This window comes from Lontra canadensis, unplaced genomic scaffold (assembly GCF_010015895.1).
Source record: "Lontra canadensis isolate GAN:19392208 unplaced genomic scaffold, GSC_riverotter_1.0 scaffold11, whole genome shotgun sequence".
Classification (NCBI taxonomy): Eukaryota; Metazoa; Chordata; class Mammalia; order Carnivora; family Mustelidae; genus Lontra; species Lontra canadensis.
Window position 1 is genome coordinate 2,968,820 of NW_022631005.1, and position 24,023 is coordinate 2,992,842.

At 39.1% G+C, this 24,023-nt stretch overlaps 1 protein-coding gene across 1 annotated transcript in view; it reads right to left on the reverse strand.

Annotated features, from left to right (window-relative positions):
• The window catches only part of PDE11A (phosphodiesterase 11A), a 381,258-nt gene that overhangs the window by 203,675 nt on the left and 153,560 nt on the right, over window positions 1–24,023 (reverse strand). The window contains exon 5 of the mRNA XM_032855980.1: window positions 4,264–4,328. Coding sequence (XP_032711871.1) covers window positions 4,264–4,328 — 65 coding nt within the window. The remainder of the gene's footprint in view (window positions 1–4,263; window positions 4,329–24,023) is intronic.

Here is a 24,023-nt window from a genome sequence, read left to right on the forward strand (position 1 = left end):
GGAAGTATTGACTTGCTTTATAGTCACTGATTTACTTGATAGCAGGATAAGAGCCTAAACTGAGCTACATCTGTACACGAGAAGGCATTTATTTGCACAAGGCAATGTGCAATGAGGGAAAGGGACTGTGAGGGGGAGGTTTTGAGCATCTAAACCTGGTGGGCAACAAGAAAGTAAGGTGGGGAAACCAAGAGAGCAACTTAATGGCTTGTTCTCTGGGTTCTGGTTTCTAAGCCTTGTCCCATGGACTAAGTCCAAGTTATAGAGAAAGAAGGGCTACAGACAAAAGCTTTGGGCACTGAAAGATTTGGAAAAAGTGGGGTACATGCAAAGCTGTTTAGGGGCCCAACAACAATCTATAACACATGGTAGGGAAGGTGAACCCTCTTCCCACTTATGCACTCATTACCCAGCCTTGCTCAGATTTGGAAAGGCCACTGGTAACTCTGAGACAGTGCAGTGGATTCTGGAGTGGATGAGGGAGCCCATGCCCAGCAGATACTGCTCTGTCAGGTCCAGAGGGAGAGGATTTAGGAGTGGACACTTGGAAAAATGACGAGTCAGTAATAAAATTAATTTGTTTCTGTTTGTTTAAATCTTAGGGACTCCCAGAACTAGTGTAAGAGTGGCTTTTGCAAGGGGTTTCCACTACAAGGCAGAAATGACCAGCAGCTAAGTATAAATTATCACTGTTAATGTGACTCTACTTATAGCCATTGTCTGGAGGCCTGGTGAAATCTAGTTATGGTTATATTATATTCTTAACCAACTCTGACTGCTGTTCATTGGCCTTGAGATCCTTGAAGGCAGAGACTGCTGGTTTTTAAAAAAAAAACCTCTGTAGCCCCATTACCTATCTAGTTCCCAGCTAGATATTCTACATATGACAACTGAATGAAGGAATAAAATTAATGAAAGAACAGCTATGTCTAATGGACAGACTCAGGACAAATAGGTGGAAGTTATAGGAATGTAAAATGCTCTTCTAACAATTAGAGAACCCCGTCAGTAGAAAAAGCCCTTGGTGGCACAGTGAGAATTTTATCACTGGAAGAGTTGTCAAGGATGCCCCAGAGAGGGTACATCCTTCATGGACAGAAATACATCAGATCATTTCTAACTCTAAAACTGCTTGGTATTAATTACACGAAGACCAAGATAAGTGCAGCCATGACAAAGGAGTTAGCCCCACAGGGCAATATGCAAAAATGATGAGTTAGCAACAAAACCGTTGTTTTTGTTTTGTTTTGTTTTGTTTTGTTTTAAAGATTTTATTTGACAGACAGAGATCACAAGTAGGCAGAGAGGCAGGCAGAGAGAGAGGAGGAAACAGGCTCCCTGCCTAGCAGGGAGCCCGATGCGGGGCTCAATCCCAGGACCCTGGGATCATGACCTGAGCCAAAGGCAGAGGCTTTAACCCACTGAGCCACCCAGGCGCACCAGTTTGTTTAAAAAAAAAAAAAAAAGTCTTCAAGGACTGTCTATAAAAATCAGCAAGCTTTAAGCCAGAATTCATCAGAATTAAAACTGTACCCTGAAACATTGTTGCATGAAACCATAGACATTATCTTCAGAAGCTATCTTATTATAACTCTGAACGATGTCCAGAGGACTAAGGTGTCTAATGGACATTATCTACAGTGAAGATGTTAAGTGATGAAAGGTTAAAGAAAAGATTTACAATGTGTTGAGAGCAGGCTGTGATTTGTAGACTCATAGCCTGTTTTCAATGACTCTTCCACAGCCTCTGCTGAGGTAAATGCTGGAGCCACTTGTCTTTATTTCTTTAACATCCAATAAATGACCAAAAGATCCCCACATCTACAAGAAGGAAATTACTAGACAATGCAGGAAAGGTCTTCTGAGATAAATGAACATTCTAAATTAATTTAAAGGCCACAAATAGAATGATGGAGTGTACTCCTTCATAATGTCAAAGTTCAAAGGCACTTTTCAAATGTCTCTTTAAAGAAAATCTGACCTTTTTTCTTTCCTTCTTTCTTTCTTTATTATCAGAAAGTTTGCCAAGGACACTCTGGGCTTTGGGTCATTCTGTTTTGACATGGATGTTCTTTCATCATTAAAAATAATTGAAAGATCAGAAATATTTAACTTTGCAGTGACCAAGAGGACACATTCAGTAGCATAAAAAAGAACAATATTGAAGTACTAGTATTTCAAAGGTTGTGTTTTAATAACTCCATAAACCTTTCCCCCCTCATGTATGATGGAGAGCTTATATGAGGCCGTGACTGGCTCAAGGAGTAAGTAGGAATACCCATTTTTCTTCTAAAGTATTTCATGTTATTGTACATGAAGACTTTAGGAAAACTGCTTCATATACCACTAATAACTCTCTATGTCTAAATATTTTTTTAAGGTATAGATTGGCTGACATTAAATACAGATGAGGACATAAATATATTTGTAGGAAAACAGAAACCTCTTACGAAAGGACTCTTTTCCCCCATCTTAAGGTATAACTCACAGACAGTAAAATTTACCCTTTTTAGTGTACAGTTCTGCAAATTTTGATAAATGCAGCCATACAACCACAACCACAGCAAGATAGAGAACAATTCCATCACACCCCAAAATTCCCCTGTGCCCCTTTGTACTAAACCCCTCTCTCCATCTCCAGCTCCTACAAACTACTAATCTGCTTTCTGTATCTATAATTTTGCCTTGCAAAAGTGCCTTATAAATGGAATTATATGGTTTGTAACAAAAGCTTCTTTTAAATTTCATGCACTGGATAAAAATTAAAGTAACTAAATGATGTGTCGATTTTAATGTACTGATTCCTATTTCCTGAACTTAAGGCAATGATGGATATATAAAATCAAATTACCTTTGAATATTACATCTTGAATCAAGTAGTGCCCAGGGAACCTTTCGAATATATAGATCTAGTGGGGGGTTTGGGGGGTAGAAGGAAAAAATGAAACAAGATAGGATTGGGAGGGAGACAAACCATAAGAGAGTCTTAATCTCATAAAACAAACTGAGGGTTGCGGCGAGGGCGGGGTGGTTGAGTAGGGAGAGGGTGGTTGGGTTATGGACATTGGGGAGGGTATGTGCTATAGTGAGTGCTGTAAAGTGTGTAAACCTGGTGATTCACAGACCTGTACCCCTGGGGCTAATAATACATTATATGTTAATGAATATATAAATCTCTAGGACTTCAATTTCGACATATGGAATCAAAATCTCTCAGTGAGGGTTCTGGGAATTGTCTTCATCAAGTTCTACAAGCTTGATTCTGATTGATCAGCCAGATTTGGGAAACATTAACCCAACAGACATTCACTGTATGAGATTAACTACCAGGTTGTAAATTATATGTGGGAATAGGATCAAAGTTCAGAGGCTGGAAGAGTTTTATTTGGTGACCTTGTCCTTGGATGTGGCTACCACTTACTGCCTGCAGGACCTTTAACAAGTCACTTAAACTCGCTGAACCTTGGTTTTCGCCTCTGTCATGCCGGGGTAATGATGCTGACTTCATAGGATTATTTGGGGGATTAAAGGCCTATAAAGCCTTTAGACAGAACCTGGCACATTTGGCACTCAGTGATTGGAAGCTGCTTATCTTGCTGGCCTTGGTATCAGTATTCATATCATTATCCTCATCACGCCAGCAGAAATACTTTACTTGTCTTTCTCCATATTTCTGCATTTTAGTCAGTCTCACTATTTCTTAGCCCTTCCTCTAGAAGGGACCAAAGTAAACAGAATCCACTTTGGTAGCATCTCAACTGGTATTCAGGGCAGTACAAATGCACTGATTGTTCCCAACCCTCACCTTTACCTCAGAGATGTCAATGGGACCAAAAAAAAAAAAAAAAAAAAAAAGAAAGAAAGAGGGACACTTTCCCTCTTTCCCAAGGGTACATTATTGACCAAATATAAGCAAATGAAAGGGAGGAAGAGAAGCAAAGGGACAGAATAAAGCAGAAAATCAGGCTGTCTGTGTAGTTAGGGAATCTCTAAAACTTGACTTCGTTCATTTGCAGTTTTATTGTGCGGTGTAGATACATGTATTTTTAAGCTGTAGTTTCTTGAAAATTTTTACTATTGAGATAGAGTTGACATAGAAAGCCAGCAGTTTTTATTTAAGCTGTGAAATACAGACAAGTGATGGTATTTGTCTTCACTTGCTGATCTAAAGAAAGAACTCCTATCCTTAAAGAATTATATGATGCCAACACCAAGGAATGAAGACAAGGAACAAAGGACAAACCTGAAACTCACAAGCCCTACCTGTTCTCAGCATCAGCACTGCACTTTGGGGACATCAATTCAAAGGATTTGGTGAACTTCACCACCTGCCACACAGAAAGACATAAATTCAAGTCAATTAAAGCCTTCTTGCAGTTTAACATAATGCAACAAACACTTTTCAGGCTTACAATGATAATTACAAAAATTGGAGATTAAAGAGCATTTTTAAGTGGAGAAGTCTCAAGGGACAAAAAAAGAAAATTCTAGCCTACATTTTGGATTTTACATCTAACATGGCACACATTGCCAAAGTTTTAATACATTTTACTAAATATGCATATATGTTTTCCAAGTTTTTATTTCAATCCCAGTTAGTTAACATACAGTGTAGTATTAAGTTTCAGGTATAGAATATAGTGATTCAACACATCTATACAACACCTGGTGTTCATCACAAGTGTCCTCCTTAATCCCCGTCACCCATTTCACCCATCCCCCCACCCACCTCCCCACTAGTAACCATTAGTTTGTTCTCTGCATCTAGGAGTCTATTTCTTGGTTTTCCTCTCTTTTTCTCTCCTCATAAAGAAACAAAACAAATGAACATTGGCAGAAAATTAAATGTGCTGTATTTTTACAGTGAGGTGTTTACTATTTTGTGGTAGTTCTGCCAAAGGACATCTCATTTGAAAACATTTTTTAACTTTGTATTGCCCCTTTAACAATCCAATCAATACACATGGAGAAGAAGGTAGAGACAAAACCTGGAACAGTACGCCCTCCATGAACCCAAGGGTCCTGAAGTCACTTTCCCTGATTTAACGTTGTTCTCAGGTAAACATTTTATTGCCACCAACCCCTGCCCCCTGCTCCAAGGGTAAAGAAGAGAAAGCCATCTTCTTTTTTTTTTTTTTTTTAAGATTTTATTTATTTGACAGACAGAGATCACAAGTAGGCAGAGAAGCAGGCAGAGAGAAAGGAGGAAGCAGGCTCCCTGCCGAGCAGAGTGCCTGATGCGGGGCTGGATCCCAGGACCCTGGGACCCTGGGATCATGACCTGAGCCGAAGGCAGAGGCTTTAACCCACTGAGCCACCCAGGTGCCCCGAGAAAGCCATCTTCTTCAAGGATCATCCCTAGTGTGGAGACTTCCTCTCTCACCTGTCTTGTAAAACCAGCATATTTGGTGCAAGAACCTGATCAAGATTTATTACACTTAAAGAGAATTTTGGACACAGGAAATGTAAAGGTAGTTTTTATTATTAGCTACTATTGAGTTCTTACTATAAACCAGGCTCTACATCAGAAGTTTCTTTGACTAAGTACAACTCTATAAAGCAAGGCTTTTTATCTTCAGTGGATAGATGAGGAAACTAACCCATAATGTTTAAGAACTTGATCAATTTCACATGACTAAATGGGGCACCTGGGATTAAAGCAAGCCTGCATGATTCTAAAGTGTCAGGTCTTTCAACAACACTAAAAATTTTGAGTGGAAGAGTACCATTTCTGGCCCTCTTTTGACAAGCTATACCAATTGATTAAAAAAAAAAAAATGAGGCCCTTATACTGAAAGGAGTCATCTGAATGTCACTGGATGCTTCCAAGGTTGACATTTAAATTTGCCTTAGCTGGATACAGTCATGCTTCAAAGGCCTTTTAAATTAACCACTTATGAGGAATTGATGGGCACCTGAGAAAATGATTTGGAAACTGGAAATAGATTAAATATTAAAACAGCTTTATCAGTGAGGTAATGAACCCAAACTAAGAAAATGCAACATTAAGAAAAAGAGAAAAGAAAAGCCCAGCACAAAGAAAATTGTGTGTGACTAGTTGAATACAGAGCAGTGACAATAGACCAATTGCAAGGAAATGCCCTTAACAATTAGAGCACAAATTTCATTTCATATTCCAGCATGAACAGAGCCTCTACAAAATTCTTCATTGTGGTCAATTTGACAACAATATCTCCTATTCTACCCTCTTCACTACAATATGACCCTGCCACCCTCCTACCAAGTGGTGGGGTCTATGTTCTCTTGAATCTAAGTGGGTTATTGACTGACCACTTTAACCAATAGAGTGTATAGAATGGATGTGACGTGCCTTCTGGGATCATCATAAAAGGCAATGCGCCTTCTGCGTCGTCTGATGGAATATTTGTGCCTGGAGTCCTGAGATACCATGTAAGAGGTCCAGCTACCCTAAGGCCATTCTGCTGAAGAGGAGCCACACCACATAGAAGATGTCACATGTATTTGTTCTGGTCAGAAGCTCCAGGCTCTAAATCCTTCCAGTCTAGGAATCAGACATAGGGATGAACAAAGCTTCAGATGATTCCAGTTCTCAGTCCTTAAGTCACCCCTGGTCTCTATGTTTTTCCAACTGTGTGTGGCCTCAGATATCCTGAGAAGAGGCAAGCCATCCTTGTGTTGCCTTCTCTAAATTCCCGATCCATAGGATCTGTGAACATAACATTGATTTAAGCCTCTAAATTTTGGCTTTATTTGTTACACAGCAAAAATAACCAGAACACCTATCTTAATCGAGGACTTCAACAGAAACCAATCACTTAGAAATCTTTATCCACTTGTAATATTCTTGGGTCTCACAAGGCTAGGAAGCCACAAAGAAACTATCTGCTATCACTAAATAATAAATTCCTCAAACTATATCCCAAATAATTTTTAAACTTAAAACAAAAATAAGGTACAAAGTAGTAGTATTTCATTTATGTTTGCATTATAGAAAATTGTCACGGATCTTAAAAGGAGGGAGTTAGTCCTTTATCTCTGCTTTGATCGCTCATGATTTGTGATTTCTTTCCACTATTTTGTTAAATGACAGAAATTTTTTTTCCCTATTTCACCAGGTTTATGCTGTTGCTATGGACTACATGTTTGTGTCCTCCAAAATTCATATGTTGAAACCCTAATCTTCAATGTGATAGTATTTGGAGATGGAATCTTTGGGAGGCGATTAGATCACGAGGGTCAAGCCTCATAAGGGATTAGTACTTTTACAAGAAGAGGCAGAGAGAGCCTGTTTCTCCCTTTCTCTGCTATATGAGGATACAACAAGAAGATGGGTATCTACAAACCAGGAAAATGCCTTCACTAGACACCAGATCTGCCAGTACCCTGATCTTGAACTTCCCAGTTTCCAGCACTGTGAGAAATATTGTGTTTGTTCTTTAAGCCATCCATTCTATAATAATTTCTTATAGCAGCCTGAACTAAGACAACTATATTCTCCCTTTTAGTTGCAAATGTGTGTAAGGCATTTTACATACATTATGACCAATCTTTTATGTAGATATCAATGCTTCCAACATCCTGGCAAGGGAGATAATATTATACCCATTTTATTGAAAGGAAATTAAGGCTCAGAGAAGTTAAGTGGTTTCCTGGAAACCGTACAACCAATACACTGCAGGATTGGGATTTGAACCATGTCAGTCTGATTCTACAGCCCCCAGTTTCCCCACTACTCACTGCTTTTATAAACATGAGCAAAACTGTGACGCCAAATTATTTAGACATGACTCCTTTCAAGTCAGAATAGTTAGATAAACTCGGTCTTTATTTATCCAATTCTATAAATATTTTTCAAGTACCCAATAATGACTGAATTTGAATAAATACAGATTAATAGTAGCTTCAAGTAAAATACATGGCTTAATATAAGACTAATCAAATTATCAGGAAACTATTAATTGTTTCTGCATTTGGAAATAAAAAAGGAGATACTTTTTTTTTTTTTAGATTTTATTTATTTGAGAGAGAGAGAGAGAGAGAGAGGAAGATCATGAGCAGGAGGGAAGGGTAGAGGGAGAATCAGACTCCCCACTGAGCAGGGGGTCAGATGCGGGGCTCAATCCCAGGACCCTGGGATCACAACCCAAGCCAATAAGCAGGGTATGCACCCAAAGCACAGAGCTGGATGTAGGGCTAGACCTCACGACCCTGAGGTCACAGCCTGAGCCCAAATCAAAAGTCAGATGCTTAACCAACTAGCCACCCAGGCACCCCTCAAAAGGGAGATACCTCTAACTTCCCTGACCTGAGAGATGAGATTAAACTTCCCAACATTACTGAGGAGTACTTCGTTTGGCTTCCTTCTTACTATTGATTAGAATAGTTTACAACTCTAAAAGGATAGATAATAATTCCTGAAAACTGATAGACAATAATTCCTGAAAACTGATACAAATTGGGTTGTAAATGAGAGAGTAAGCCAAGCCCCCCTTGTGGGATCATTAGGGATCACTCTGACAAAGCTCCAGAAATGGTACTTGGAAAGGCGTGTGAAATTAAAGAATTCACCACAGATCACAGAGAGGGGAGCACAGTATGTTCAGAGGATCATATAAAGTCACCCAAAGCCCAAAGTTTGGTCACTGCAGGCAGGGAAAAAGTAGAGCAAGGACCATGGTAAGTTCCTTCATTGAGGCCAGGGATAAGGTAGCTTGTGGCACTTGGGAACCCTGCTCTTTGGGTGATCTGAATGGAACTGGGTCAACATGGAGAGGAGGGAAGGGACAAAACGGGAAAATCACTATGAGGCTTACTGCTTAAACACATGTTGGAGATGGGTACCCAGAAATGGGCAATAACTACATAAAAGTTCAAAACAAGCAGGGTGAGTGCAGGCACTCAGTGAGTCATTGAGGCCACAAAGAACAGTCTGACAATATACAAATGAATTTTATCGGGAGGAGTCAAGATGGTGGAGAAGTAGCAGCTGAGACTACTTCAGGTTGCGGGAGATCAGCTAGATAGCTTATCTAAAGATTGCAAACACCTACAAATCCAACGGGAGATCGAAGAGAAGAAGAACAGCAATTCTAGAAACAGAAAATCAACCACTTTCTGAAAGGTAGGACTGGCGGAGAAGTGAATCCAAAGCGACGGGAAGATAGACGGCGGGAGGAGGGGCCGGCTCCCGGCAAGCGGCGGAGCAACGGAGCACAAAATCAGGACTTTTAAAGTCTGTTCCACTGAGGGACATCGCTCCAGAGGCTTAACCGGGGTGAAGCCCACGCGGGGTCAGTGTGGCCTCAGGTCCCGCAGGGTCACAGAAGGATCGGGGGTGTCTGAGTGTCGCAGAGCTTGCAGGTATTAGAACGGGGAAGCCGGCTACAGAGACAGAGCCGAGGAGTGAGCTCTAAGCTCGGGCTTACCTTGAACCGGTCGCAGACTCGGTCAGCTCGGAGCACGGCCGGAGGCCAGGGTGACGGGAGTAATTGCGCGCTGTTCTCTGAGGGCGCATTTAGAGTGGGGCCCCGGGCTCTCGGCTCCTCCAGGCCAGAGACTGGGAGGCCACCATCTTCATTCCCGTCCTCTGGAGCTCTACGGAAAGCGCTCGGGGAACAAAAGCTCTCGAAAGCGAACCCGAGCGGATTACTCAGCCCGGCCCCTGGTAGCGGTGTGACTCTGCCTGGGGCAAAGACGCTTGAGAATCACTACAACAGGCCCCTCCCCCAGAAGATCAACAAGAAACCCAGCCAGGACCAAGTTCACCTACCAAGAAGAGCAGTTTCAATACCAAGGAGAGCAGCGGAATTCCAGAAGAGGAGAAAGCAAAGCACGGAACTCATGGCTTTCTCCCCATGATTCTTTAGCCTTGCAGTTAATTTATTTTTTTTTTCTTTTTCAATTTTTTTTCTCTTCTTCTGCTAAATTTTTTTAACTTTTACCCTTTTCTTTTTTAACGTTTTTTAACTAGTTTATCTAATATATATATATTTTTTTCCTTTTTATATTTTTTCATTATTGGTTTTCTTTTTTTTTTATTTGTTTCTTTTTTCTTTTTCTTTTCTTTTTTTTTTTTCTTTGTGAACCTCTTTTTATCCCCTACCCCCCCTCACAATTTGGGATCTCTTCTGATTTGGTTAAAATGTATTTTCCTGGGGTTGTTGCCACCTTTTAAGTATTTTACTTGTTCCTTCATATACTCTTATCTGGACAAAATGACAAGGCAGAAAAATTCACCACAAAAAAAAGAACAAGAGGCAGTACCAAAGGCTAGGGACCTAATCAATACAGACATTGGTAATATGTCAGATCTAGAGTTCAGAATGACGATTCTCAAGGTTCTAGCCGGGCTCAAAAAAGGCATGGAAGATATTAGAGAAACCCTCTCGGGAGATATAAGAGCCCTTTCTGGATAAATAAAAGAACTAAAATCTAATCAAGTTGAAATCAAAAAAGCTATTAATGAGGTGCAATAAAAAATGGAGGCTCTCACTGCTAGGATAAATGAGGCAGAAGAAGAATTAGCGATATAGAAGACCAAATGACAGAGAAAAAAGAAGCTGAGCAAAAGAGGGACAAACAACTACTGGACCACGAGGGGAGAATTCGAGAGATAAGTGACACCATAAGATGAAACAACATTAGAATAATTGGGATTCCAGAAGAAGAAGAAAGAGAGAGGGGAGCAGAAGGTATATTGGAGAGAATTATTGGAGAGAATTTCCCCAATATGGCAAAGGGAACAAGCATCAAAATCCAGGAGGTTCAGAGAACCCCCCTCAAAATCAATAAGAATAGGTCCACACCCCATCACCTAATAGTAAAATTTACGAGTCTTAGTGACAAAGAGAAAATCCTGAAAGCCGCCCGGGAAAAGAAGTCTGTAACATACAATGGTAAACATATTAGATTGGCAGCAGACTTATCCACAGAGACCTGGCAGGCCAGAAAGAGCTGGCATGATATATTCAGAGTACTAAACGAGAAAAACATGCAGCCAAGAATACTATATCCAGCTAGGCTATCATTGAAAATAGAAGGAGAGATTAAAAGCTTCCAGGGCAAACAAAAACTGAAAGAATTTGCAAACACCAAACCAGCTCTACAGGAAATATTGAAAGGGGTCCTCTAAGCAAAGAGAGAGCCTAAAAGTAGTAGATCAGAAAGGAACAGAAACAATATACAATAGCAGTCACCTTACAGGCAATACAATGGCACTAAATTCATATCTCTCAATAGTTTCCCTGAATGTTAATGGGCTAAATGCCCCAATCAAAAGACACAGGGTATCAGAATGGATAAAAAAACAAAACCCATCTATATGTTGCCTACAAGAAACTCATTTTAAACCCAAAGACACCTTCAGATTTAAAGTGAGGGGGTGGAAAAGAATTTACCATGCTAGCGGACATCAGAAGAAAGCAGGAGTGGCAATCCTTATATCAGATCAATTAGATTTTAAGCCAAAGACTATAATAAGAGATGAGGAAGGACACTATATCATACTCAAAGGATCTGTCCAACAAGAAGATCTAACAATTTTAAATATCTATGCCCCTAACGTGGGAGCAGCCAACTATATAAACCAATTAATAACAAAATCAAAGAAACACATCAACAATAATACAATAATAGTAGGGGACTTTAACACCCCCCTCACTGAAATGGACAGATCATCCAAGCAAAAGATCAACAAGGAAATAAAGGCCTTAAATGACACACTGGACCAGATGGATATCACAGATATATTCAGAACATTTCATCCCAAAGCAACAGAATACACATTCTTCTCTAGTGCACATGGAACATTCTCCAGAATAGATCACATCCTCGGTCCTAAATCAGGTCTCAACCGGTATCAAAAGATTGGGATCATTCCCTGCATATTTTCAGACCACAATACTCTGAAGCTAGAACTCAATCACAAGAGGAAATTTGGAAAGAACCCAAATACATGGAGACTAAACAGCATCCTTCTAAAGAATGAATGGGTCAACCAGGAAATTAAAGAAGAATTGAAAAAATTCATGGAAACAAATGATAATGAAAACACAACGGTTCAAAATCTGTGGGACACAGCAAAGGTAGTCCTCAGAGGAAAATATATAGCGGTACAAGCCTTTCTCAAGAAACAAGAAAGGTCTCAGGTACACAACCTAACCCTACACCTAAAGGAGCTGGAGAAAGAACAAGAAAGAAACCCTAAACCCAGCAGGAGAAGAGAAATCATAAAGATCAGAGCAGAAATCAATGAAATAGAAACCAAAAAAAAAACCAATAGAACAAATCAACGAAACTAGGAGCTTGTTCTTTGAAAGAATTAATAAGATTGATAAACCCCTGGCCAGACTTATCAAAAAGAAAAGAGAAAGGACCCAAATAAATAAAATCATGAGTGAAAGAGGAGAGATCACAACTAACACCCAAGAAATACAGATAATTATAAGAACATATTATGAGCAACTCTATGCCAACAAATTTGACAATCTGGAAGAAATGGATGCATTCCTAGAGTCATATAAACTACCACAACTGAACCAGGAAGAAATAGAAAGCCTGAACAGACCCATAACCAGTAAGGAGATTGAAACAGTCATCAAAAATCTCCAAACAAACAAAAGCCCAGGGCCAGATGGCTTCCCGGGGGAATTCTACCAAACATTTAAAGAAGAACTAATTCCTATTCTCCTGAAACTGTTCCAAAAAATAGAAATGGAAGGAAAACTTCCAAACTCATTTTATGAGGCCAGCATCACCTTGATCCCAAAACCAGACAAGGATCCCATCAAAAAAGAGAACTACAGACCAATATCCTTGATGAACACAGATGCAAAAATTCTCACCAAAATACTAGCCAATAGGATTCAACAGTACATTAAAAGGATTATTCAGCACGACCAAGTGGTATTTATTCCAGGGCTGCAAGGTTGGTTCAACATCTGCAAATCAATCAATGTGATACAACACATTAATAAAAGAAAGAACAAGAATCATATGATACTCTCAATAGATGCTGAAAAAGCATTTGACAGAGTACAGCATCCCTTCGTGATCAAAACTCTTCAGAGTGTAGGGATAGAGGGCACATACCTCAGTATTATCAAAGCCATCTATGAAAACCCATCGCAAATATCATTCTCAATGGAGAAAAACTGAAAGCTTTTCCGCTAAGTTCAGAAACACGGCAGGGATGTCCGTTATCACCACTGCTATTCAACATAGTACTAGAAGTCCTAGCCTCAGCAATCAGACAACAAAAGGAAATTAAAGGCATCCAAATTGGCAAAGAAGAAGTCAAACTATCACTCTTTGCGGATGATATGATACTATATGTGGAAAACCCAAAAGACTCCACTCCAAAACTGCTAGAACTTGTACAGGAATTCAGTAAAGTGTCAGGATATAAAATCAATGCACAGAAATCAGTTGCTTTTCTCTACACCAACAACAAGACAGAAGAAAGAGAAATTAAGGAGTCAATCCCATTTACAATTGCACCCAAAACTATAAGATACCTAGGAATAAACCTAACCAAAGAGACTAAGAATCTATACACAGAAAACTATAAAGTACTCATGAAAGAAATTGAGGAAGACTCAAAGAAATGGAAAAATGTTCCATGCTCCTGGATTAGAAAAATAAATATTGTGAAAATGTTTATGCTACCTAAAGCAATCTACACATTTAATGCAATTCCTATCAAAGTACCATCCATTTTTTTTTAAAGAAATGGAACAAATAATCCTAAAATTTATATGGAACCAGAAAAGACCGCGAATAGCCAATGGAATATTGAAAAAGAAAGCCAAAGTTGGTGGCATCACAATTCCGGACTTCAAGCTCTATTACAAAGCTGTCATCATCAAGACAGCATGGTACTGGCACAAAAACAGACACATAGATCAATGGAACAGAATAGAGAACCCAGAAATAGACCCTCAACTCTATGGTCAACTAATCTTCGACAAAGCAGGAAAGAATGTCCAATGGAAAAAAGACAGCCTCTTCAATAAATGGTGTTGGGAAAATTGGACAGCCACATGCAGAAAAATGAAATTGGATCATTTCCTTACACCACACAGGAAAATAGACTCAAAATGGATGAAGGACCTCAATGTGAGAAAGGAATCCATCAAAATCCTTGAGGAGAACACAGGCAGCAACCTCTTCGACCTCAGCCGCAGCAACATCTTCCTAGGAACATCACTAAAGACAAGGGAAGCAAGGGCAAAAATGAACTATTGGGATTTTATCAAGATCAAAAGCTTTTGCACAGCAAAGGAAACAGTTCACAAAACCAAAAGACAACTGACAGAATGGGAGAAGATATTTGCAAACGACATATCAGATAAAGGGCTAGTGTCCAGAATCTATAAAGAACTTAGCAAACTCAACACCCAAAGAACAAATAATCCAATCAAGAAATGGGCAGAAGATATGAACAGACATTTCTGCAAAGAAGACATCCAGATGGCCAACAGACACATGAAAAAGTGCTCCATATCACTCAGCATCAGGGAAATACAAATCAAAACCACAATGAGATACCACCTCACACCAGTCAGAATGGCTAAAATTAACAAGTCCGGAAATGACAGATGCTGGCGAGGATGCGGAGAAAGGGGAACCCTCCTACACTGTTGGTGGGAATGCAAGCTGGTGCAACCACTCTGGAAAACAGCATGGAGGTTCCTCAAAATGTTGAAAATAGAACTACCCTATGACCCAGCAATTGCACTGCTGGGTATTTACCCTAAAGATAACAAATGTAGTGATCCGAAGGGGCACGTGCACCCGAATGTTTATAGCAGCAATGTCTACAATAGCCAAACTATGGAAAGAACCTAAGATGTCCATCAACAGACGAATGGATAAAGAAGATGTGGTATATATACACAATGGAATACTATGCAGCCATCAAAAGAAATGAAATCTTGCCATTTGCGACGACGTGGATGGAACTAGAGGGTATCATGCTTAGCGAAATAAGTCAATCGGAGAAAGACAACTATCATATGATCTCCCTGATATGAGGGAGAGGAGATGCAACATGGGGCGTTAAGAGGGTAGGAGAAGAGTAAATGAAACAAGATGGGATTGGGAGGGAGACAAACTATAAGTGACTCTTAATCTCACAAAACAAACTGAGGGTTGCTGGGGGGAGGGGGATTGGGAGAGCGGGGGTGGGGTTATGGACATTGGGGAGGGTATGTGCTATGGTGAGTGCTGTGAAGTGTGTAAACCTGGCGATTCACAGACCTGTACCTCTGGGGAAAAAATATATGTTTACAAATGAATTTTATCCAAGCAGAAATGCAAACGAATTTTTATCCAAGTAGAAATAAAAATGATTTCTGTGCAGTAGTAAAGGTAAGCCCACAGTTAAAATTTTATGATCCTGGATGATAGTAACCATTTTAGAAATCTAACCTACCAATCTTACCCGCGCGTTCTTTCAGTACCTATTTTATTTTATTTATTTTATTTTTAAAGATTTTATTTATTTATTTGAAAGAGAGAGATCACAAGCAGGCAGAGCAGCAGGCAGAGGGAGAGGGAGAAGCAGGCTTCCCGCTGAGCAGGGAGCCTGATGTGGGGCTCAATCCCAGGACCCTGGGACCATGACCTGAGCCAAAGGCAGAGGCTTCAACCTACTGAGCCACCCAGGCGCCTCCTTAGTACCTATTTTAAAACTGACTTTACCACCTCACTTGGTTTCTCTCTTTAATGAGTTAAATAAAGATTTGGTACCTGCTTGCTTTAGATTTATGCAGGGGTTTTTATTGAAAACTCTTCTTCAACACAACAGATAGATACTGAGTGTCTGTATGTATCAAGGAGCACAGGGCTCTGGGGCTACATGTGGGAGAGTAAATGGGCAAAAACCTCTGTATGCATGAAGTCTACTGTATGGTAGGGAGCTTAATTTGCCCTGGCTTCTCAAGACTAATGCTTTCTGAAATAATAAGTGAACTTCTGCTTTCCACATCTTAGAAAAACCTAAGAAATGTGCAGAGATTCAAAGAGAATAAAGAGTCAAAAAAAAGTTTAAAAAAATTTTTAAAAACATGCTAAAGGATAATGCTGATAAGAAAAGGAATAGAAAAATCCTGGAATTTTAAAGCTATTAATAGATCTAGAATGATAAAGAGGATGGATAAGATACACAAATAACCTCTTGATGAAATGTCAGTGTTTGAACCCCTGGTATGCAAAGCAGGACCCTTTAAAACTACCAAAAGGAAAAAAACCACTTTTTAAAAAAATTGTGGTACTTTTTATTTTAATATAAACCATATGCCATAAAGAAAAACAGTGTCAAATATTTTATTTTATTTTATTTTATTGGTTTTATTTTCTAAATTTATGTTTAATGAGTAAAGGGAAAGTCAAGGTTTATCCTTCGACTTTAGCACTCTATATCATGGAGAGTACCAGTTGTGTCCCCCAATAAACCAGTCCATGGTGTCCTGGTCAGACACTGGATTCATGAACCATAGTGTTGACCTTGTGTGTAATAAAGAATTAACTTTATGTAAAGAAATGTCTGGCCTTTGCCCTTGGCTCCTAGGAGGTAAACTTTAAGCCCCTGGAATGTCTAGGGCTTATCCAAAGGCCTTGATAAAAGTGACTTTGTTTACCTGGGCACCTTGGGCCAGCCAGATAGAACAATGTAATTTGAGCCACACAACAATGTAGTTGCAGGGGGTTGTGCCTGCACAGGTGCAACATTGGGTCATGTGGTATCACTTGACCTCTGGAAGGAATGGAGACTGAGGTCAGCTATTGTAAGTGGCCAACTAAATTTTGGTAATTAAACCTCAATAAAGACCTCTGGATGCCAAGTCTTGGATGACCTTTCCTGGCTGGCAATACTTCATCATGTACATTGTCACATACCATTGCTGGGAGAAGTTAATGCTATCCATGACTCCATGGAGAGAGGACAAGTGGAAGCTCCACATTTGGACCCTCCTGGATTTTGCCCATGCATTTCTCCTTTGGCTGATTTTAATCTGTATCTTTTCCCATAAAAAACCATAACCATGAGTATAACAGCTTTCAGTGAGTCCTGTGAGCCCTTCTAAGCAAACTTTTTGAGACTGAGGGTGGTCTGGGGAACCCTTGAACTTACAATTGGTATCAGAAGTGAGGGTGGTATTATAGGTTATATTCCCTTTCTTTGTACCTTATGTGATAATTCATAGGTTCTTGTGTCCTTAGAAGAAAAATGAGAATAATGTTGACTGATCTTTGGCTAATATTGATTATCTAAGGCAATATTAATGTATATTGGATAGCAAAGAAAGATATTAAAAATAGTAAATAAGGTCTCTAACCTTTAAATAATATACTTTTTAAAGATTTTATTTATTCATTTGAGAAAGATACAGAGACAGAGATGGAGAGAGAGAGAGCACAAGCAGGGGAAGAAACAGAGGGAGAGGGAGAAGCAGACTCCCTCCTAGGGCTCAATCCCAGGACCTAGAGATCATGATCTGAGCTGAAGACCAACACTTAACCATCTGAGCCACACAGGCACCCCTAAATAATATTTTAAAGGGGAAAAAACTTTAAACTTAAAGGTCAGGATGATTTTCTTGATCAGCTGATGTGATTCCTTTTACTAAACAAACAGAATTATAAAATATATTAAATTTTTTCTTTTATCTTAGCTGTTAGGAAGCTCAGAGCAAAGTTTTAGTTTCAAAGTTTTCTCTTTTTGCAGCATAATTTGGTTCTGAGATTATTGATTTCATTTGGTTTTGCTTATAAAATCTACTTTTTCTTTCTCCCATTTTATCTGAAATTTTGCCTTTCATTTTGTCACATGTCTGGCAACTAATAAGCACTCAGAAAGTATTTGCTCACTATGAATTTTTCTGTTTTTGCTGAAGGGTACCCTAAATGCTTTTGAGAATTAATTGGGTAAAAGTATAAACCAAGAGGAGACAAAGTACCTACACACTTGAAAAACATATAAAAATATTTTTACACATGAAGTAACATAAATTCGCTTATGTAAGACTAATTACAGTTGAAAATTAAGTTGTATGAAAGAGGATTTTTCAGAGGCATGGGAAAGGAATCAGGAGTGGTGGGTAAGAGAAATACATTTAAGGGCCTCCAGATGATAGCAAACAATGTAAGAATAAAAGAGAAGCAGGCTTGAGTCCCATCTAGAGAGTGGTCAAATATAAGCAGAGCATGGAAACAGTGAGGACAAACCCACTGATGACTGTAAACCAGATAAGATCAATAAAGTTAGTCTGGTCCCAGATGATCCGACCATGAAGGGCTTCAAGACCATTTTAGAATGGATTTATCACAGAAATCATAGTCTAGACATCTAGTCAGGAGCCCAGGGCTGCTGGTGGAATCCTCTTACAGATTTTCTGAATGTAGGACAATATGAGATTAGACTCATGGCCAATGAACCTGCCAAATCATCAGAATATTGGGCCTTTAAAGGAACATAGCCATGGGACTTGGTCCATGTTGATGAACAGCAGAGAAGTAATACATTTCTGGAGCTGCAGACTGATCTGCTTGCCTCTCATTCTTCTAGAGCAGGGGTATGCAAAAGAATCGATGGGCCAAAGCTACTCCACCACCTACTTTTATAAATATAGTCTCCTTTTAACAGAACCTGCTCATTAATTAAATATTACCTGTGGCTGCTTTTTGCTCTAACAGTGGAACTGGGTAGCTCCAACAGAGACCATATGGGCCACAAAGCCTAAAGTATTTACTAGCTGGCCCTTCATAGAAGAGTTTGATGACATCTGGTCTAAAGCCATCTCTGGACCAAGTCAACTGGTTATTTTTTGCTAAGTTTAATGACAGATGATAGATTAATATATTAATGTAATTTATCTATAAATTACAGATAATTTATAGATATCATAAATTATATTCCTATATAATTTATCTATAATTCAGAAAGGGGATTTCTGGAGATAGAATCTTCACATCTGAAACAAGACTGCAATGATGGAAATTTTAGGCACCACAGTAAGTGGTGGGGGATACACTTGAGGAGAAGCACATGTCCCAGTTATCATGGACTGTCCCACTTTAATTAAGCCCGTTGTCCTGAAACAATAATTAAGAGTGCCTCTTTTCACTCTCAAAAAGTATCTTCATTTGAAATGCAAAACCCTAGGCAGCCATGCCCTAATTTATATATTTTTAAAATATTTATTAAAATTATAATGCATTCAAGTAGAAAATTACTTATAGTCAGACACCTGGGTTTAAAAATGAAACAACAAAAACCACTAAAATATTTCAGAGCAATTTAATGGGATATATAGTGTCACTGTGGAGATTATGAACAATAAAAAACAGACAAGAGCATAAAAGAAGAGAATAAAATTTATGCTTTATTCTTGACTTGGACCAATTGTATAGTCCTCAGTCTCATTAATTTTTTAAAATTTATTCTCTAAATCCAAGTCTGATTTGATAATAGATGTACTACGTGAGCCTAGATTAAATAAATAGCCACATTCACATACACTAAGTAAAAAAAGAATCTTATAAGAGAAATATCAGAAGTGATTTATAGGTCAATGAAACTGAACAAGTGGTGCTGAGCTCCCCTGGCTGTTGATCAGCTTTGAGTATTGCACCCTGGGGAAGGCATTACACATGCCACAGTGAAGTAAACAAAATATCCCCCAGCATCTCTGCCTGTTCTTTGGAAAAGCTCCATGGACAGAAGTCTTTGATTTGGATATTTATCAAGCACTGGTTGGTTTGGTTTCTCTCTGTCTTTTGAAATTCAAAAACAACTTAAGAAACAAAAACTGTGCTCAAATAGACATTCCTGCCACAAAAAAGAAAATAAGAATAATCTAGTAATCACCATTTTTTCATTAATTTTCTTAATCCATATTTTTCCACAAGAGGACAATTCTATAGGGTAGAAGAGAACAATTCTATAGGGTAGTGATCATCACTGCCATTATTCTTGATAAATTTCTCATTTATGTTGATGAGTAGTTTACTCTAACCATCTACTCACTCAATCAACATTTATCAAATACATAGTGTACAGGCACCATTGTGGGCTCTGGAAATACCAAAGGGGCATAAATCAGGTCCTGTCTTTGAGGGACTCACAAAATAGTGCAGGAGTGGGGGGAACAGTTCACAAAAGTATAATTTCACCACAATATACATTCAACATTCCAAGCACACAGAAGAGGGTGTTGAAGAAGTCTTTGTGTGAACTGTGTCTTCCAGGGTGGGCAGGCATGCTCTAGGCTGAGTAGTGGGGAAAGTTTTCCGGGTTGAGGGACCAAATAGGTCAGTTTGGGCTGAAAGCAGAAAGAACCCTAAAAAGGGTTTAACTGAACCTAATTCAATAAAGGAACTAGTTACAGAAGTGTGGGCAGTGTTAAAAAAGAAACCAGTAAGAAATGGTAAGGTCCCAGGAACTAGCAACCCTGGAAAGGTTGCAGTCTAAAGGAGCATGTCTAAAGGTCACAGAGAACAAGGGAGAGAAAGAAGGAAGGATGGCAGGAGGGAGGGAATAATGCCTTTGGTGTCCTTGAGGCACTGGAACTATGGAGGGGTTTTGGAAGAATCTGGCCACCTCTAACAACTGGCAGAGAAAGATCAAGAGGAATAACTATCCCTAATTTCTCTCTCCTCTAGCCCTTAAATCTTCTGCTGGGGGTGCCCAGGTGGTGCAGCAGGTTGAGCATCTGACTCTGGGTTTCTGCTCAGGTTGTGATCTTGAAATCATTGTATCAAGCCCTGCTTCAGGCTCTAGGCTCAGCGTGAAGTCTGCTTGAGAGTCTCTCTCTCTCTCTGTCCCTCTGCCCCTTCTGCTCATACTCTCTCTCTCTGTCTAAAATAAGTAAATAAATAAATTTAAAACCAAAAACCAAAACCAAACAAACCAAAACAAACAAACAAAAAAACTTCTGCTGATCCCTCCTATTTTTCAAACTCAACTGAAACCCAGTTGGCAAGAAAGCCCTTCAAGTGCACTGACTTAAGGAGAGAAAGATCAAGAATAGACAGGAGAGGTGGGGTTTGCATAAAATAGTACAGAGTTGACAATGTTGAACTTTGAGTCCTGCTCCCCCCAAGAGCAGTAATAATAAAGAAATCCCTCCTACCATTTTGTTCCAGAATTGGCTAACCTCAAAGGACTACCTGCCCTAGCGTATTCCAAAATAAGACCTGTCTTCATCCTTTCTTTTTTTTGAGATGTTCCTCAGAAATGAATGTTCTTATTGCAATAGCCTAGATGAAATTATCTCCCTAATTGTTTGGTGCATTTTGTCTTCCACAAGAACAACATGTACAAAGATACAGAGGCAAATGCATGCATAAGCTGACCATGGGGAGGTGAGAGAGGAGGAAGAAAGGGAAAGGGTGAGGCTGAGGACCAGAAAGGACAGTCAAAAGTTAAGTTGGGAGCAGAGGTGATGCACTTTGTATGTTGGACAATGTGAACTTTATGGTGTAGGCAATAGATAGTTACCAAATATTCTGAATCATGGGAGAGGCAGATGCATGTTTTAGAAAGAGAACTAAAAAGAGTATTAAGAATTGATGGAAAGGAAGGAAGACTGCCCCATTTGCAAGTGAAGAAATGAGTCGAGGAAAATGTGGAGCTAAAAGATTAGTAAAGACAGAGTAAAGGCAGTGGTAGAAGAGGTGGAAGAAGTGGCTAGAAATGAGGTTTCAACATAAAAGCAACAGAACTTACAAACGATTGAATGTAAATGGTAAGAAATACTTAGAAGGTACTGTTTTTAGCTCGAATTACTTACTACATGATGATTCTATTAACTGAAATAAGGAATCTCAGAAATAGTAAACATTTGGGGCAGTATGTGGTGGATATGGGCAGTGGGGACTGAAGTTCAGAAGTTGTATATATACATATAGTTAACACATAAGTGATTAGTGATGTCAATTAATATATTGGTATAAAATTATTAAAGTGAGTTAATATAACAGATATATAATATGATATAGTAATGATTAATGATGTGAGTTTATATGTATATATATGTGTATACACACACACACACATATTTAAATGATTATTTGGATGATCATCAGAGTTTTTTTTAGATAGTTGCCACTTAGCACTCAAGAAAAAGTACTTGGAACAAAAATCAAAAAGAATTTACATTGATTTCCTTAGAGGGGGAAGGCAAGCTATAGAAAGGTGGAAAAATGGAAAGAAAGTGAAATAGAAAGGAAACCTAGAGTGATTTTTGCCACTCACTCAGGATGGAGGGGATTGAATTATAAGCTGTTCCAGAACAATCAGAATCAGATAACCATCACCTCTATCTCTTCCTCTCAAGTGTGAGATTCAGGAAGATCAGCTAGTTCAATGGCTTAATTGTATGTGTATTTACACAAGAACTAAGAAGTTAAGGAACATATTAAAAAGTAAGTGTAGCTCATGCTTCCTGGTTTGGGCAGTGAGCTCCAGAAACTAGCTTCCTGGTTATAAGCTGGGTGATGAAGTCCTTGCTGGAGTTCTGCACCACACAGTAGCTGCGAGCCATTGTGATGATTCATGAAAGGAGAACACAAGTAAACACTAGGGCTGAGACAGTGCTTTAGGACTTTGCCATGAAAATGTCTGCATTCTTGCTTTCTTTGTTGAAGCATAGAAAAAGAAAAAAAAAACAGAGATAAAAGTAAATACATGAGCTAGAATGGGATAGGAATTGTTTAGACAGGTTCATGAAATGGCATAACATTATGCAGGGAATATCAGTTCAGAGCACTAAATATTTCCCAATATCAATAATAGCTAGCTATGGAGCGATCTTTCTATTTCCTCAGTCTAGTGTAAGATACCATTGACAAAGTCACTTAAAATTGATTGACTGAAACATTTAAGGGAAGCAAAAGAAGGTAAAATATGAATTTTGGCCAGAGAGAAAGGTATTTCTTGTTTCAATTTTTGGCAGCCACTGAGTGAACTGATCAATTAGCACCTGCCTGCTCAGTTTGAAGACCAGGAAAGCAGTTTCTAAACACTGAGGTGAGAGCTTGATGAGTCAAAGCTTTGATTACAAGATTTCAATTTCTTTTCTTCCTCTTTCCCTCAAATGAACAAAGGCCAGAAAATATTATACATCTGAAATAACCAGCTTTTTAAAGATTCAAACCACAAGGCAATAATTGAAAACTTCTGTTTCCAAGAATGATTTAATGAAACAGACAAAAGCAGGAGTTATTTTTAGAAGAAGGAAACTTCCAGCAGATTTTTTTCCTGAAATGATGCTTCCCCCACCCATAATTGTAAAAAGTAACATATGGAACACGAGCAGACATGATGCCATAAGTTAATGCTTGGACACATCTGTTCTTTCTCAAAAACAGAGCACAGATTGACAAAATATGGAAAGCGAAAACCAAAAAGACATCTAGAGGTTAAAAAGCAGAAAAAAGAGAGGGGGAGGATGGCAAAGAAGACCAAAAAGAAAAGGTCTGTAAAGGGCCACGCCCAAAGACATAGACCTATTATGCTCTAAGACCAGAAACAGGCAGGTGGCAATGATTGGAATTTCAGCTTCTACTAGGGTTTGGGGACTAGAAATGTTCTCTGGAAACAGGTGACCTAGCTTCACCCTCAGAATCTGAACCATGCTGTTCCTGGCTTAGGGTAATTTAACCAGATAGCAGGAGACCCAAGTCAAGACCTGGTTCTTGACTAGGGACCAAGGAACTTCCCAAATTGTTAGACAGGGAGGAAAGAGTACAATAAAGAGCCAAAGAAAACAATGGCACCAACAAACAAAACACTCTCCCAACAAAATGAGCTCCAATCCAAAACTCAAAAATGGGTGAACAAATAATATTAATACAACTAAATCCATGACCTACAGAACTACAGGGGAAGAAGATACTGATAAATCCCAGTTATACTGAACATTTGAACACACCTGTGTCAGAGACTGAGAGGTGAAGAATGGAAAAATATTAAGTATATGAATGATGTGAGCAACATCTCTTTCTTGACCAGTGGGTCCCACGGGAAAGTCAGCTGG